The sequence below is a fragment of the Plectropomus leopardus genome, chromosome 5 (genome assembly GCF_008729295.1).
Source record: "Plectropomus leopardus isolate mb chromosome 5, YSFRI_Pleo_2.0, whole genome shotgun sequence".
Lineage (NCBI taxonomy): Eukaryota > Metazoa > Chordata > Actinopteri > Perciformes > Serranidae > Plectropomus > Plectropomus leopardus.
Window position 1 is genome coordinate 23,715,563 of NC_056467.1, and position 17,544 is coordinate 23,733,106.

The 17,544-nt window shown below is 38.3% G+C and overlaps 3 protein-coding genes across 3 annotated transcripts in view; 2 read left to right on the top strand and 1 right to left on the bottom strand.

Moving 5' to 3' along the window:
• nxn (nucleoredoxin) overlaps nucleotides 1-7,409 on the top strand; it is a 76,231-nt gene extending 68,822 nt beyond the window's left edge. The window contains exon 8 of the mRNA XM_042486680.1: nucleotides 6,320-7,409. Coding sequence (XP_042342614.1) covers nucleotides 6,320-6,502 — 183 coding nt within the window. The 3' untranslated portion in view covers nucleotides 6,503-7,409. The remainder of the gene's footprint in view (nucleotides 1-6,319) is intronic.
• A 1,702-nt stretch (nucleotides 7,410-9,111) lies between these two features.
• Nucleotides 9,112-12,506, bottom strand: mrm3a (mitochondrial rRNA methyltransferase 3a). Its single transcript, XM_042487166.1, has 4 exons — nucleotides 12,114-12,506; nucleotides 10,136-10,380; nucleotides 9,893-10,054; nucleotides 9,112-9,788 (listed from the first exon to the last, which is right to left on the bottom strand). The coding sequence occupies exons 1-4, from the start codon at nucleotides 12,467-12,469 to the stop codon at nucleotides 9,196-9,198; spliced, it is 1,356 nt and encodes a 451-aa protein (XP_042343100.1). The 5' UTR covers nucleotides 12,470-12,506; the 3' UTR covers nucleotides 9,112-9,195.
• Nucleotides 12,507-13,755: 1,249 nt separating this feature from the next.
• Nucleotides 13,756-17,461, top strand: glod4 (glyoxalase domain containing 4). Its single transcript, XM_042486663.1, has 9 exons — nucleotides 13,756-13,932; nucleotides 14,104-14,153; nucleotides 14,269-14,389; nucleotides 14,480-14,624; nucleotides 15,538-15,674; nucleotides 15,768-15,854; nucleotides 15,960-16,073; nucleotides 16,147-16,233; nucleotides 16,334-17,461. The coding sequence occupies exons 1-9, from the start codon at nucleotides 13,843-13,845 to the stop codon at nucleotides 16,397-16,399; spliced, it is 897 nt and encodes a 298-aa protein (XP_042342597.1). The 5' UTR covers nucleotides 13,756-13,842; the 3' UTR covers nucleotides 16,400-17,461.
• The last annotated feature ends 83 nt before the right edge of the window (nucleotides 17,462-17,544 follow it).

The following is a 17,544-nucleotide window of genomic DNA, read 5'->3' on the forward strand; positions in this document are numbered from 1 at the left end:
GGCTTAGGCAGTATCTATTTATTCATACCTTCATACCTTCCTGACATTTCACCCCAGTTGACAGTATCTGACAGTATTTGAGTAAAAAAGAAGTTACTGTAGCATATGTGTCATTCTCCAGCCTACAGTGCTCTGTTTCTCCTATGCAGTTAGTCTACTTAGACAAGTCCTGCTGGTTTAAAATATGTATGGCTTACATAATAATGAATAGGTCGAAAATAAGCATCCTCCTTGCTGGAGCACGCAGTGACACTTGTTGCTGTGACGTATACTGACATATCGGTGGGCTGAACGCCGATATGTGCTTATGAGCTTCTTTGCAGTTGGAAGAAGTCATGTCAAGATAAAGGTATGTGTAGCAATACTTCCAAACAGGGGCAGAGGCATTTTTCTTTATTACCGTTCCTGTAACATTATCCCCACCACTTGGCAGTTGTTGTATTTCTCAGCTCAGTTCCACCAGTAGAGACCTCTGGTGGTGCATTGTGTGTACTACAATACATTGCCTCAATATAGCATCTCTGTATCACTTTAATAGAAAGGTTAGGACCTACTCATTTGGACAGTATTAAAAATCATATCATTGGGATTTCCAGACACCCTGGTATACCGTAATAGAGTGATACCACACAAGTCTACTGTTCAGTGGATGACTTCTCATGACTTTGTTGAACTGTCAAGGTTTCCTCTAGCTCTGCCATGTGGGTCACATTTAGAGCTGAAATGATTAGTTGATTGACCAAAAATTAATTTCCAACATATTTGATAACTGATTATTCATGTGGGTGAGCAGAAATACCAAAAATGTGATAGTTCTATGCTCTCAGATGTGAACATGGGCAGCTTTTCTTGACTTGACATGACTGTAATTTTATCATTTTTGGATTTTCACATTTGATGATGTCACTCTGGACTCTAGGGTATTGTGTTTGGCATTATTCATTGTTTTATGACATTTGATATACCTAACCACTAATCACTGAGACAAGAAAATGATCTGTAAATTATTTCGAAAGTGGAAAAAAAATGTCAGTTGCAGTTCTATTAACATTCCTGCTTGAGAGTGAAATGTCTCAACAGCTGTTAAAATGAATTAGCATGAAATGTATTACAGACTCATGCCCCCCTAAGGATGAATTAAAATCACTTGGTGATCCAGTATCATGTTGTCTATCGCCGTCATGAGATCAAAATTGTTCAATACTTTTATGACCAAAAACTTACAAATCTATAATGATACATTAAGTGCTAATTAGCAGATGTTGGCATGCTAAAAAGCTAAAATAAGACAGTAAAAAAGGTCAACATTAATACTGCTAAACATCATGTTTGCATAGTCATTGTGAGCATGTTGTTTTTTGTCTTTATCACTGAAGCTCAATAAATTTGACATGTTTATTCCATTTAGTATTTATATGAGGAGTGCAGCTCTTTAAATGCGGGTCCCACAAAGAATTTATCACTTTATTTTTATTTTTTGTACAATTTGTAACACAAGGGATGTTCTTCAGTTGTTTATACCACATTTGTGTGCACCAGGCAAAGATGTTTTCACTCTCAGCAATGTAAACTGATGAGCCGCTGCTGAGAATATCCAAAATTTCACAATCGCGACTTTTCCTCAAGACATCAAAGCTGGCCAGCGAAATGGATGCAGCCCCAGCTCAGAGGCCAGTGGGGAGGTTTGTTCATCATGGCCAGTTTCAGGCCTTATCAGATGGTCATCGTCTGTGAAATGCCACAGTGCATCAATAATCAGAATAAGCTTGACACGGCCCAGCAGGTTCCCCACACGGTAAACACACGCTGAGCCTTATCACAGCTGCGATTGCAGGCTGCAGCAGAGAGGCCCTTTGTCTTTTTTGTTCAGAGCTGAGCTGCTGAGGGCGGCGGGGGTTGGGGTGGGGTGGGGGGGGGACTCTGGAATGGCTGCACCTCACGAGAAGCAGTTTACACAAGCAAAGCCACACAAAAGAAGATGCATGACTTCCTACGGGGCCGAAGACTGATGCACAGATTACATCTTCTCATGTCGGAGAGGCTGGAAAGGCCACAGTGACAGATTGTGGAATTTGTCTCTTTGGGGTTTCTTTACACTGTGTGCCCAGATGATCTATATTCTACACTTAGAAATGGCTGCACGACAGCATGCACGGCAAAGCTTTTATTTGTAGTAAGAGAATCAGGCAGTATTTCACTCGTAACAACATTGTCCTTAGTGACAGCCTACATCTGTGACTATTAACTGGTCAGTGTATGGTGATTTGCAGCGTAATAAAATGGGCTCCATTCAGAGGAAAGTTAGCTGCCTACGACAAAAATACCACACTGCAGCTCATCTGTTCCATCTGTTAGCAGTTTTGCAAAGAAGAGGTTGCAGACTTCATCTTGGCATACTTATCCATTTTAGGTAGCAGCACGGCCAAGCTATTCAATGAGAAGTCTGAGGGCTGATTGTGTGGTTTGATCCATTTAGCGAAAAGAGCTGCGGATTTTCTGATAACAGGAACAGGGAAGACACAACAAAGAGGTCTGAAAGGAGGGATTGCTTGAGTATTACATGTAGCAGGAAATCCATCCAGAGTCGCTTTATCTTTGACTTTGTTTTGACAAAACTCACATTGGCACATAAATCAGTAAGAGTATTAACATCAGAGGCGCTGCCTCTATGAGAGGGCCAACTCTTTGTTGCAGTGCCACCCTCTGGCCCTTTCTTGTTAGTTCTGCATTTTCAACATAATATTTTCCATATGAAACCGATCTTTAATCTCAGCAAGTCTCCCTCCAAGCCAGAGCGCTAAGTGGAGGGGAAATCAGGTCTTGCCATCATGAGCAAAGCAGAATGTCTCGTATGATAGTAACACATCTAACAAGTGAACTGCATGACATAACATGTTAAATCAAAACATGTTTGACTTAGAGATTTGACTGGAATAATGGATCTCTGTCAAGGTAGGAACGCCAATTGCAGAAGCACTCCTGGCTGGAGCTGAAGCAGAATTACAAAAGGGTGTGATTTCTTATTCAGTCTCAATAATTAATGGCCCTTTCAAGCTCGTTTGAAAGTTGCTGCCTGCCTGCCTGCCAGTGATTCATTCTGTTACCTGTGGCTACATGGGTTGTAATCCTGAATTGTTGAAGGGTGAAAGGTGACATCACGCCTCAGGCTAAAAATAGGTGAAGCCCTTCCAAAAAAAAAGACTGCATAGAAATAAAAGTGGATTTCCCTACAAACCCTGCAGCAGTCTATTTGTACCACATTCCTTCACCGCGCTCTCTCCTGCCCACATGTGCCATTCAAACACTCTGTGATGAGACTTGATGTGCGTGAGCTTTTGAAAAGTGTTGTTGGACCCCCACCTGGTTTCTTCCTGTCTTTCCACTCAGCAGGGTGTGTGACTAAGCACCGCCGCTCTGGTCTCTCTGGGCAGGCTGCCTACAGGAAGACAGAAAAGAGTTTCATATTCTCTTTCAAGATGTGTGCATTAATAAAGATTGTGCCAGGCAGTTATGAATTTTATGGGGTAATCTTAACGTGGCAGAGTTCAAGTTGTGGGTGCTGTCCTAGTTTTCTTCGCTAAAAGCAAGTCTGAACTTAGAAGGCAGCAGAGAAATGTGTGATTTACTGGAATGTTTCCAGTGTTTGACTTGCATGTTTGTCAAAGTAATTCAAATGTGAGCATTGATGGGTCATGACACAAGGGCCAATATACCCCCCCAAGCCATATACTGTAGTTTGTTCATGCTGTAGATGACAATGACATGTCGAAACCAGTGGTTCCCAGCTTCTCTTTTTTTTGACCTGCAACCCTTTTAACCAAAGCAATGTCTCCTTGGGACCCCTTGTCAGTTTGCATGTGTCAGTGTGTTGTAGCCAGTTTATCCAGACATAGATTCTTCCTTCTCAAACTGGTTATTTTGAATAATTTAAAGAGGCACGAAGAAGTCGAATGTTCCATTAATTTGCCAGAAAGGAAGCCAAGTTAAGTATGCGGACTGGAGTCACATGAAAGGAAATCATATCAGACTTGGATCTCAAATGTGATGACTTTAAACTTGACAAAATAAAATAAAAAAAAAACCTTGTCTGAAGCCCAAACATTAAAATGTTATTAAAAAACGACACAAATCAATTTATTTCATGAGTCAGTTAACGCTAACATTAGTCTTTTTATTTCATTTAGACATAGGACAGCAAAAGCATACAGTCATCATCACTTTATAGGATGAGGTTCAGTTGCACCTGCTTTAACAGGTTATTTTAACAAGTAAATACAAATGTATAAAAGCTTTCAAATTTTTGTAAATGTAATACATTATTACTCTTTTGTTAGGTGTTATATTAGTTAAGAGCACATTATGAGTTGTTTAGAACTGGAAACTCAGCCAAGGACTTGATTCAGGACTTGCCTGTCTCTACTTGGGACTTGACTAGGAGCTTGCTTGTCTTGACTTGAAACTTTTTTTCCAAAGATATTTTTTGGGGGCTTATGACCCTTAATTGATAGGACAGACCAAGAAAGAGGGGGGTTGACATGCAGCAAAGGGCCGAAGCTGGGGTCGAACCCGTGGCTGCAGCCGCTGAGGTGAGTACACAGCCTCTGTACATGGGATGCCCACTCTACCAAGTGAGCTACTGGACGCCCCTCTTGGCTTAAAATGAGTGCAAAGACTTGAGACTTACTCGTAAATTGAGAAACAATGACTTGGTCCCACATCTGAAATGATCCCACATCTGCCCTAACCCCTTTTTAGACTAAAAAAAAAAGTCCTTTTAGTTTTTCTTTTAATCATTAGCATTTTCTAATAATAAAGCAATAATAATAATCCCTCAGATTTATGTTACAACCCCTTGGCAGGTCCAAACCCTCACTTTGGGAAAAAAACACATTATATGGAACCTTATATGGAAGCTTACGGATCAAGTTATATTTTCAGAGCAGAGCTATTTTGAAATCCAACATTTTTGAGCTGCTTTACTTATTTTGAGGTAGGCTAACTGTAGGCAGTAAGTAATTGCAGATTAAAATGTAAGCATGGGTGTATTATCTATAACGGGCCCAGGCTCAGGAGGCCCTTATACCAGATCCTCTTTGTAAAGTCACTTGCACCTTTTAGACTGCCTGTTCAAGGCATGTGGCACCTTTATTTTACCTCGCTATTGTTTATAAGAGATGCACTTGTGGAATCAGGGACAGAGTTGTCTCACCGTTAAGCTGGCAGTGGAAGTACTAACAGTGTCCAATCATTGTCTGTGTGAAGGGACAGTCAGGAGAAATGGACTGATGTTGGGGCGAGTGTGACATGTGACAACATGTTATACCCCTTTTTCAAAAGAATTAATATAAGTACACTGTTTTTTTAAACATGGGAAAACCTGCTAAAAACAGGCTATAGACTTTTCTGTTGCCAGTAGAGCAGAGCCGTGTACACGCTTTTCTGCTTCTTTTTCTGGTGTGACTTGTTCAACATTATGGATGCGCAGGAAATTGAAAATGTTACAGTACTTAATCTTTTCTTTATCTCTTTACCGATTCAGTCTCTCTTTTAAACTCGACTTCGAATAATTTGCAACAATGTTTGAGTGAAGCTTGGGCGGAGATGGACAATATTTGATGTCAGCACATCATTGCAGATCGCTGGTTAATGGGCTAAAATTAGCACGTTCATCGGGGTGTTGTATTTCCATCACTGCCAACAGAGCCTGAGCTGATTAATATCCATGACAACTGCAGACTCATTTGACCCAGGTGTAAATGCAGATTGTAAGCTTTCCCATTACACAGAAAAGCCAGATGTTAGCAGGTGTTTCTGTGGCTGTGAAAGGGGCTTTGTAATTAAAAAAATATTGTTTTTTAAGTATGCGGTCAATTTGTTTGCAGTGTATTTGTGTGTTATGTAATTATGTTCATGTTGCTTTTTTACTTTTGTACAGTGTATTTGAGTTCTTTTAAAAGAGCTTTTATAGATAAAAGGTATTACTATTATTATGTGCGACCCACCCTTGGGAGATTAAAAAGCAGCTAGATGCAGCTGGCAGCTAACTCATAGAAGAAGAACAGCTGAAACTGTCATCAAATATTATAGTATATAGAAGGCTTTTTACACATCCAGGGGCCCATTATGTCATTATCCATCTCTGCTACTGAGCTACAAAAAAAACCCAACTTTTTGACTTTCCAACAAGACATGTAAATAAGTCACTTTAAGCAGAGGTTCTGGTTTGGGCCTGTTCCCAGTAATCCGTCCATGCATGTGAGAAATCTACCACTGTATCATCATCACACCTAATAACTGTTTCTTTTCTCTTTTACTACAGGATGACATGAGTGACTCCCTGCGGGACTACACTAATCTCCCAGAAGCTGCACCTCTGCTCACCATCCTGGACATGTCGGCCCGTGCCAAATATGTTCGCGACGTGGAGGAGATCACGCCGGCCGTAGTGGAGCAATTTGTCAGCGACTTCCTGGCTGAAAAGCTCAAACCAGAGCCCATCTAAAGAGGAAGTCCAAATATAAATGGGACATACTATATGGGACTCACTCCATCATCGAACCCTGACCACCCTTCCCAGCCTCCCACTCTCTCTCCCACCTCCCCCCTGACTCTGTCAGACTGTTAGAGAGATGTCTCACTTTTTACTGACATTTTAACATTTTTTTAGACATGTTTCTCTTTTCATGGAGTCCTCTCTTTCTCCTGTGGTGCCTTGCATTGACAATAGTCCCTACAGTAATATATATGGAGTTTTTTTTTGGCTGCAAGAAAGTTTTTTTTTTGTTTTGTTTTTTTCACTTAATAGCATTTCTGAACTCTAGAGAAAACCAGAGAATTACCCAGTGGACCTACTTATTCAGCTGATTCTTTGCTTTCTCTTTTGTCTGCGAGATCCTTGTTACTTTCTGAATGATGCTGAGAAAGAATAAAATGCATTTTTACAGTTGTATTTCTTGTAGTGCAAACGTGCTGAACCCTCAGTTGGATGTAGCCGTAAGCCTTTATGGCCCTATTTAAAGAAGAAGAAAAAAACAAACAGGTGCACATACAGTAAAGATCACATATTACTTTCATGTAACAGACCAATGACTGATGTTTTAAAAACCCCTGTGTCTTGTTGTGCGTGTTATGACGTGAGTGAAAGTCATCTCTTGCCAGTTGTTAATGGTGGTTCTCATCTCAAAGTCATTATGAGGATTTTCTGTGAAGGTCCCCTAATGAACAGGTCCAGGTTATTTCTGAAGGCACAGACATGGCATCTGAAAAGTGTTGAATGTATAAATCCCTGTATTCTGTTTCTTCAGTCATGACTTCTCACGCCCATTAAAAATTCACTGGCAAGCACAAATTTTTGTTCCGTATAAGTTCTATCAATAAAGTTAGCTCTTGGATATGTAAAACACACACAATGCAATGACTCACCGGGTCTTTTGTTGGAAGTATTTAAATCAGACTCATGGGCTTAATGCAACGTTTGCATTTAACATGGGAGACAGTAACCAGACTCCAGTTGGGATGGAAGTGTAGTGACTTCTGCATATTTGCATAGACAATATGGCTGCAGACATAAACGGATAGACAACAGTCTCTTTCTTTCAAGTGTATGCATCTGTTAAAAGCTTTTAGGAACTGTGTGAAAATTATAAGGAGGATAGGTAATGTGTTTTTTTTTGTTAAAGGGTTGCTCAGTCTGACTTTTTTGAGTGCAGGGGAAGGTCATTTAATGTTTTCTGACCCCAGATTTATTACAAGGTTCCTACAGCGTAAGGCAAGTTAGATTTAAGAATTTTTTTTATGTCACACAGAAAGAAAGTTAAGACCAGTTGTACAACAACCAAAACGGAAGAAAAAAACACCCCATTAACCAACATTTATGGAGATTTAGGGGCATTTTTCTTAAATGTTTATGTACAGTGAAAAAAGCACATCTGCACACTCAAATCAGAGCAAAAACCATGTTTACGATGCAAGCTTTCAGTCAGAGACCTTCTTTAAGGCATAACAGGTAACAAGTGCAATCAGCAGTATCAGCAGCTAGGAGAATGTGGAAAGCATTTACACAAACATCATCAAAAATAGGTCTGCTTTAAAGTCAAAAGATTCAGCTGTGCATGTAGGTACAAAGCTGAGAGGCTCACCACCAGCTTAATGATAAACTTTTCTACAGGAAACATATGGTGAACCGTACTTGAGATTTCTATCCTTGTGGTAAGTGTGCCCAGTGCCACAACACCTGGAAAACCAATGAATTAAGACATCCTAGGATAGAGCCAACGTTTCCTGTGAGGGGAATTATCAAAAAACATAATTTAGCCGTTAAAATGTGATAATTGATTTATGTTGGTAAGACTACCTGCACCCTAAAACAAAGATCAGGGAACAAAAAAGTTCCATAGGACGCAAAGCTGTGAATGACCCTGTAGCCTGTCACTTTAATGAGCACCCACGCACCATCTCTTCCCTTAAATGCCAGGGCATAGAGCAGATTACGCTCCACAGAGGGGTTGATTTGGACAGGTTATGCCAGAGAGGGCTTTTTTGGATCCAATCTTTAGGATCACTGCAACCCCTGAGTCTGAATGAGGATTTTGATGTAAGTGTTTTGCTATGAATACATAATTTTAATAGATTTTATGTGTTCTATGTTAAATAATGGCTGAAGCCTGACGACATCTATTTCTATTGTTGTTTATTCGATTGTAAATATGGTACATTTTGCTTTGCTTGGTTTGTGACTGTCTCTGTAGTTAAACTGTGTTCATTTTGTAGTCACTCTCCCTAGGACTACAATCCCCGATTCAGTAACTGACACAAGTGTTCTGCATTAAGCCTAATCGAGTGATGTTCTCCCAGCTCCTTATACTGCTGATTCCACTTGTTACTCCTTGAAGGTCTCTGACTGAAATCTTGTATAGTAAACATGGTTTTTGCACTGATTTGAGTGTGCAGATTTTTTCACTATGGAGAAAACAATCGAAAGAATCTGCAGATTAACTGATAATGAAAATATTTTTTGGATGCAGCCCTGAAAAAAAACAAAACTCAGAGGCACTGAACATGAATTATTCACAAATCTTCAATGTTTTATTATTAGCAGAACAGGATGGAGAATGGAAATTTAAATAATAGAGTTCAGTTTTTATTAACAAGGATAAGTATACACCAGAAGTCACATAATGATATTAAGTGCTAACATCATAACTGCTGCTCAGCTTTAGTTTTCTCTTTCCTTCCAGGTGTCTGCATTAGTTTCAACAGTTGCTTCCTGCCCTCAAACAAAAGGACACTGGCGGCCATGGCTGAATTCAAGCTGTCCACATCAGGGGTGACAGGAATAAAGAGCCTGTGACCGGCAGTTTTCTCCGCCAGCTGGACGGCGTCTACACTCAAACCATGTGTCTCTCCGCCGATCACAAGAGCAGAGGGACTCTGAGCCCAGCTCTCATGGTACACCTTTGAGTCCACTCTGGGAAGTGAAAGTCCCTCATCTTCATAATCTGAGTCAGAGTCAGAATCATATTCCTCATAGCGCATGTTTTTGTGATTAGGCCTCGTGCTGATCCAGCCGTAGTCTCCTGGTTTGGACAGTTTGGGAGACACATTAAGTTGTGAATCCTCTTTTTCTTTACTTCTGTCAACGCCGCAGCTGCTGTCAGCCACATGGACAGTCACAGACTCAGGAAGGTGTTTTTCCACATCCTCCCAGCCCAAACTGGAATGAATGGGAAGGCGGAAATGGGCGCCCATCGCTGCACGCAGAACTTTAGGCTCCCAAGCATCGACACAACCTGTTGGTGAAGAAAAACAAACATTTGAAAACCACAAGCAAAGACGCAAAGCCATTTTCAAAAGGTGAAGTTCACTCGTTCACATCTGTAATTGATAAGCATACCCTTGGTGAGCAGGACATCATGGCAGCCAGCAGCAACAGCACATCGCAACATCGTCCCAAGGTTGCCAGGGTCTCGGATGTTGTCGCATATCAGGGACAGTGGCACTGAATGACCTCGATTTGTGAAGCTTAATCGTGACGGGTCCGGACGAGAAAATATAGCTGCAGAAGAAGAGGTCGAAGTCAGCAACATCTCACAACACCTGAGCTTTATAGAGAACCAAAACAAAACGTGACCCTCACCGATCACCCCTTGTGGAGCCACGAGGTCGGACCAAATCTTGATGTCCTCGAATTTGACTTTGACGAGCGTGGCCCTTTTCAGTTTTTCTAAGGGCAGCTCTCGGAGCCGGTCCACCGTGCTGAAGAACACCATCTGTGGGTTGGCTCCAGCATCCAGGGCATCACAGATCAAACGGCGGCCCTCCAGGAGGATTTTATTCTGATGCTCCCTGAACGTCCTGGAACGAGCAACACTCACTACCCTCCTGAAGGACAGGCGAGAGGAGATGGAGAGGCAGAGAAGGATAACAGGCAGTGTGAGTATGAATCACTAGAATTACTATTTTGAAAACATTTTTACAAAGCTTTTATGTTTAGAGCAAAAGGCAGCAAATTAAACTGTCGACTGAGAAAGATGGTTTGAAACTTCTAAATACTATCCAAATTTAAACATTTACTTAAATCAATGTAACTTCCAGTTTAAGTCCTGTATTAAAAAGTATGGAAGTACGACTATCAGCAAAATCTACTTACAGTTGCAACCAGTTAACGTACTGATTAGACGAGCATGGTGCTTTTATTTATCGTCTGCTTTTTTCAGTACTATTGCCAACAAGCTATCTGTATTTTGGCACCAAATCCCATATCAAAAATATGCTTTCTGAATACCTTGCTTTGAGGAATATAAGCATTTCGACAAAAAAAATTTCTTTTATTTTTAATTTTTAAAAAAAGGCCAAACTTCTCACATGGTAAATGTTGTGTATTGTTTAAAATGGACAACAGTTTTGAATTAAATCTAGCAGTCTGATCAAACAATGAGCAAACAAAATTATAAATCTGACCAGACATTTGATGTTATCTTTAGGTAGTTCACAGTCTTCAACCATCCAATATTATATATTATATTACTATATAGTTATTACTGATGTATCTTAACCATCATTTTACTGCTGTAACTAGTCGCAGTTGTGATAATTGATCTACCGTTCATACTGCTGTATTTTAATCTGAAAAAATACATTATAATTTATAAATACATTATATTTTGTAGACTGATCATGTGTGTTATGCAAAATATATCATGCTGGAAAGTCACTTGTATTGTCAAAAATGTGCAAAAAAAGTACACTCTGAGGTGTAGTGGTGTACAAATATAAAATAGTATATAATGTACATACTCAGGTGCAGTATAAGTACCTAAAACTGCACTTATGTACTTAGTAGCATTACCCAACAGCTTTCTACACAACATAAATAATAATAATAACTTCCAATGTATTATTAAAGCTTCAGATATCCTTAAAAGTATTTAAATGAACTCCTCCTTTACTAACTGCAACATTAATGCATCACTAATAACAGTCCAGTAATATAATACAAGATTGTGAGATGGCCGTTCTGCATAATGACTACTTTTACTTTTTGAACTTTACATAGATGACAATATTTTTGTACTTTTACTTGAGCTTTTACTTGTAGCAGAGTATTTTTACACTTTAATATTGCTACTTTTGCTGAAAAAAAACATCTGAATATTTGTCCCACCATTTATTTTCTGAGTCCATCATGTCATTAACCCTCTGAAACCTGGACCTGACTGACATCAGTTTTGTTGTGCTGGATTCAGATGCTTTTCATAAGCATTTAAACCTTTTAAAACCTGAGCAGATCAGTTTGATTATTCATTTATTTATTTATTTCAAAAACATGGATAAAAGACAATGAGCAAGAAATTGGTAAAACATGAAAATGAAACGACCTGGAAAGTAGTTTTTAAAAGAGAGACGGAGAGAAAAAAGTAATAGAAATTTATATTATTATTATTATTATTATTATTATAACACCTAATTTATTGCTAATTTGTAGGTAATTTTCTTGTAACTTTTTTCTTAGTGCCTTCTTCACTTCTTCTTTTTTTTTTTTTAAATAAATAAATTTAGCCAATTTTTCTCAGGTTTCAAAAGGCTAACTGTTGCCTTCATGAAGTGACACTTACGCCAGTCTCTTATCTCCGGGGAAAGCCCTCTCAAAGCGCACTCCATCAATCTGATCCTTTGTAACAGCGTGTTTTGTAACTGACTGCGCATCATTCTTCACTTTAACAGCGTCTCTTTCTTCAGGATGTTTTATTGAAGCTGTGACTTTCTCCTCCTTCTTCTTGACGTTTGGCCCCGCTGGCTGAGGCTTCAGGACTTTATCCGTCTCATTGTCGGGAAACAGCACTCGGACAGGTGTCCTCCTCAGTCCGCGGACATACCGTTTTGACTCCACAATAACGCCGCTTCTCCTTGATAGAAAGACGTTTCGCTCAATGGAAACAAGACAAATCACGCTCCTCATGTACGCTGCCATGTTTGTTTCGTTTCTTCTTCCCTGGTTTCACAGCGCGAGATGCTAACACCAAGCTAACCTGCATAGCGCCACCAGCTGTAGTGTAGGGAGTACTACATTTATGTGTCAAAATTAATCTGATTCATTAGTAAAATTAATTGCTCCCTGTGTAGTTACCAAACCAATCAAAGTCTTTTTGAGGTTCCTTCTTCTTTATATTTATTTTATTAATTAAGTTAACGCTCAAAGTTGTTGCTATTTAAGTAAAAAAAAAACGTTATTAAATGCACGATTATTACAAAAAGGCACTGATACATAGACAGGACAAAACAGAAAATAAATAAAATTAAGACAAAAACTAAAAAGCAAATAAACAAAAATAATTTTTCACATTTCATATTGCCAGGTTACATCATACTATAATCATGTAATAACTTACATGTTATAATAGCCTTTTTGTTCTTGACCCTTAGCTAACAGTGTCCTATATTGCTGAAAGTGCAGAAAAGTTAGTTTATTGTTTGACCTTTTTTTTCTTATGAACATGAACATTTCCCCAAAATAATAAAACATTATATAAAATACTGTTTGTTTTTGTTTTTTTGTTTTTTATTTGAGTCTTATCTTGGCCCCAATATAACGTTATATCAGATCTACTTATTTCAAAATGTATCTAAAGTTTCTGTTTTAGAAAGTAGGCAACATCAATCCAAAACATTTTGGTGTAATTACATGGTAATTACATGGGTGGGGGACAAATACTTTATTTTTTCAGCCCACAAAAATCACATTTGTAATCAATTACCTGCTTGAATGTTTTCAACACAAGCTTAACTTGATACTTTACATAAATAATAAATAACATAAATAACATAAGCTTAAATAACAAGCTTATGGAAGTATATTGAAATATTACTTCCTTAAGCTTGTTATTTATCCAGTTTATCACAAATGTCCCAAACATCTAGATAAAGTGACAGTAAAAACTTACTGTGTTTCTAATATTCTGTTAGAGCACTTCCATTTTAATATACACCAATACTAATATTTTCCACACAAAATTAAATCAAAGATATTGCTCATTTGTAACCTCGCGAGAGATTGTGACATACTGGATGAAACCATTATCCTGAACAGCGAGGGGTGGCGAATGTAGTTTTACTACTTTTTATTTTTGCGTACATTTTGTTGTTAATGATTTAATAATGTTGATTAATAAAGAAAATATGACATAATAACTGTGAATAATTTATTTGGAAACATAAATTCTTGCTGTTTGCTCTTTTGTATTTTCTTTTAGCTAATAGACGACAGAAAAATCGATCATCGAGGAAGCGTAATCATCTCCTGCACGTCGATCTGCGACACAGACATCATTTTATCTGTCAAGAAACATGGCTTTGAGACGAGCGCTGCATTTTGTTTTCAAAGTTGGTGACAGAGCCAAAACTGCCACGTTTTACCGAGATGTCCTGGGCATGAAGGTACTTTTTCTGAGCATAATTTAACGGCCAGAAGGCATTAATTAACTTTTGTGTTGCACAACGTTACGTAGCTCGCTAATTCCTCTTCTGTCGTGACAAAAACTCGAGTGTTTAAACTAATGTGTTCTTATAATAAATGCTTATTTTCTAATCTTTTCTCGTGAATTTTAGATTCTACGCCATGAAGAATTTGAAGAAGGTTGCAAGGCAACGTGTAACGGGTAGATATGAGACACCATCACTGAACTTTGCACTCACAAAGTATTATAACACTTAATTTTACAGAGCTGCTAATATCTTAAAACAGACTGCTGCCCTCCTCCTGTTTTCACACAGACCCTACGATGGAAAATGGAGCAAGACGATGGTTGGCTATGGCCCAGAAGATGACCATTTTGTTGCTGAACTGACATACAATTATGGGGTGGGAGAGTATCAGCTTGGCAATGACTTCTTGGTGGGTGAGAGTTCATTTGGAAACACCATGCTGTGTTATACAGAGTACTGCAGTCTTTTAAAGGGGTATTATCACATGTTTTCACCTCAGGGTCTCACTCTGCAGTCCAGCCAAGCTGTAAACAATGCTAAACGTTTGGGATGGCCTCTTACTCAGGTAGGAGAGGGTCTGTATCTGACCCAGGCTCCAGGAGGATATTCTTTCTACCTTGTGGACAAAGAGCAGCCTCCCAGTGGTGAGTGTCAAAGGTCTTTTTTTATATGCATTTTCATGTTTGGTCAATCATGGACAAAAACCCCTGAGAGATGTGAGAGGGGCTTCATCAGCTCCTTCGTTAACAGACACCCACAGTGTGGAAAAGGGCGCTAGACAGTATAACATTATATAGCACTGTTGTTGTATCTGCCTCCATCACTGACCTCAGGTTGTATATATGTTTTCTGTTTGTTCATAATCACATATATACAGTATCATTTATGAGGTGTAACATGTCTGTGCAGTTTCTTATTGTGCATATTGGGCTATATTTCTGTATTTTTTCAGTAAATATACTATTTCAGTTACTCTGTGCAACTATCAATCATGGACATACAGCATCTTTGAATGAAAGGTGTTTTTATTTTTTATTTTATCTAATTTGCATAGTTTGTAATCTGTTTTTTTTTAAAATGTATTTAACCTTCATTTAACCAGAAACTCTTTAGATAACAGAATAAAAATACAGAATCAAAATATGCAACTCCAAAACAAAACAATAAACACTAAAAAAACAAAATAATGAGGTTACTACAAGATAGGACTAAAAAGTATGTTGATACAGTGCATGCTATAAGTGAACCATTAAAACAAGGAAAATTAAAAAACCCACAAAAATACAGCTTGGAATTGGCATATGGAAGATGAAATACAAATCCTTTGTTATCCTTTCTTAGCACCCAATTCACTTTTTTTACATGCATGTAAAATTGCATCTTGACTGTATATCCTTCATGCTGTACTACTGAGCAGCAGACACAGAAATAAGTGCAGTATAATTAGGAGGAAAGCATTTAGCAGAAGCTCTCTGTTCAGGCGTTGCGGGTGTTAAAGTGTGCCATACTTTTAGTATCTCTGTCATTGATAACCTATGACGTTTGATAATTTCTCAGACCCTGTGCAGAAGGTTTGTCTCGGAGTATCAGACCTCCAAAGATCGACCCACTACTGGACTACGCTCTTGGGAATGAAAGTGATGGAAAAGAACGACGAAAAGAAAACTGTGCTGATGGGATTTGGAGACACTCAAGTGAGTCAAAAATCAAAGAAACAGTTGACATCTATGTTAATGCATCAGTGATGTCTTTTAATCTAACCGTTGTATTTTTTTGTCTTTTTGCAGTGCAAACTAGAGCTTCATGATAACAGCGGGACGGTAGATCATGGAACAGCGTTTGGGAGAATAGCGTTTTCATGCCCACGGGAACAAGTAAAATATTATTTCATGGATACATAATTGTGTTTGTTAATAAATGGAGAAAAATAATTGTCATTAGCAACATTTTCATCATAAATGTTTTACTCCATTCCACAGCTGCCTGACCTTGAAGCCCTGATGAAAAAAGAAAATCAGAAAATCCTCACTCCATTAGTCAGCCTGGACACTCCTGGAAAAGCCACAGTAGAAGTGGTTATTTTGGCTGACCCAGTAAGTGTATTACCAGTATAATCAAGTAAAATGAGTCTCTGTTAAAAATGTTAACTGGAGGTGTTTGTTTTAGGATGGTCATGAGATCTGCTTTGTGGGAGATGAGGCTTTCAGGCAACTGTCCATGGTGGACCCCAAAGGAAATGAGCTGCTTGATAAGGTTGGTGTTGCTCCAATATTTTGCTCTCGACATTAAATGTGCAACATGTGTTTGATATTCTCTGTACTCTTTCTGCTTTTAAACTTGTTTTTCTTTCCAGGCTATGGCTGAAGATAAAAGTGATGAGTGGTTTGCCAAACACAACAGACAGAAAGCTGCTGCATGAGATGAAGTGACTTGCTTGGATAATACTGCACCATCAATTTCTCACCAGTTTGTATGATGACGAGATGCTGTACAAAGACACCTGTAGTGTAAATCTCCTTCTAATGACAATTTATCATGAGACTGGCGGTATGAGATTTATCTTCCCCTGGGTGCATGCCATGAGGCACAGTTGTATTGAAAGCACTTTGTGAAAGGACCAGTTGTTCAATTTGATGGACATTTTTCCAATAAATATTGTTCATATCAATCAGGCAGCGAGGTGGGCAAAAAAAAATCCATTTTCATGTAGCTTATTCTTGGAAAATGACAAAAGATTGTTTTGCTCTTGGGCCCCTGCTGACTCTACTAACTATGTCTGTACATTTCATATGAACTAATTAATTGATAAGAATAATGCTTCTGGCTGCAAGATTTCAGTGCAACAAAATTGTCATGCACGGTCAAGATAAACTAGAATAAAAAAGATAAACATGACATTATAATGCAGAACCTGCCTTATTGGTGATATTGTACTTAAGTAGTGCAAATACCATGCACTTGCAGCCAATCAAATGACCAAAATTCAATTTCCTTAAATTTGATTTTTTTTTTAAATACAGTTTAAAAAAAGTTAACCCAAATTTCTCTCTTTTTTTTGTTATTGCTCCTTTTGTTAAAATTTTCACTATTTCACAAGTGAAGCCAATTTACTCAGGTTTCAATGGGTTAATCTACATTTTGGCAACAGGTAAAAGCAAGTATAAAGTGGGAGGTTTCAAGATTTGTAACATCAGAAATGTGGCCTTTCACACAGAATAGCTTTAATCTTGTTGACAAAAGAAATAAAAAGATGGATAAATGAAATTGGATAAAATAACTCACAAATTCAAAGCAGAGACTAATGACTTTCAAGGCTTAATATTTATAAAACTGAAACCAAGACAGTTTAAGGACCTGCAGACACCCTGTAAAAGCATTCATTATTATGCAGTAGTAATACTTGTTGAGTTACACTGAATATTATCATTTTTTGTAGTTACACACTGTCAGTCACCTGGTTGAAATAAAATGTCTAACTTTTCACCTTTGTAAAATAGTTTGATTTTGATTGTGTTGTGGGATTTCTGTTTAAAATCTATGTATGTAGTGTGTTTTTTTTCTGCG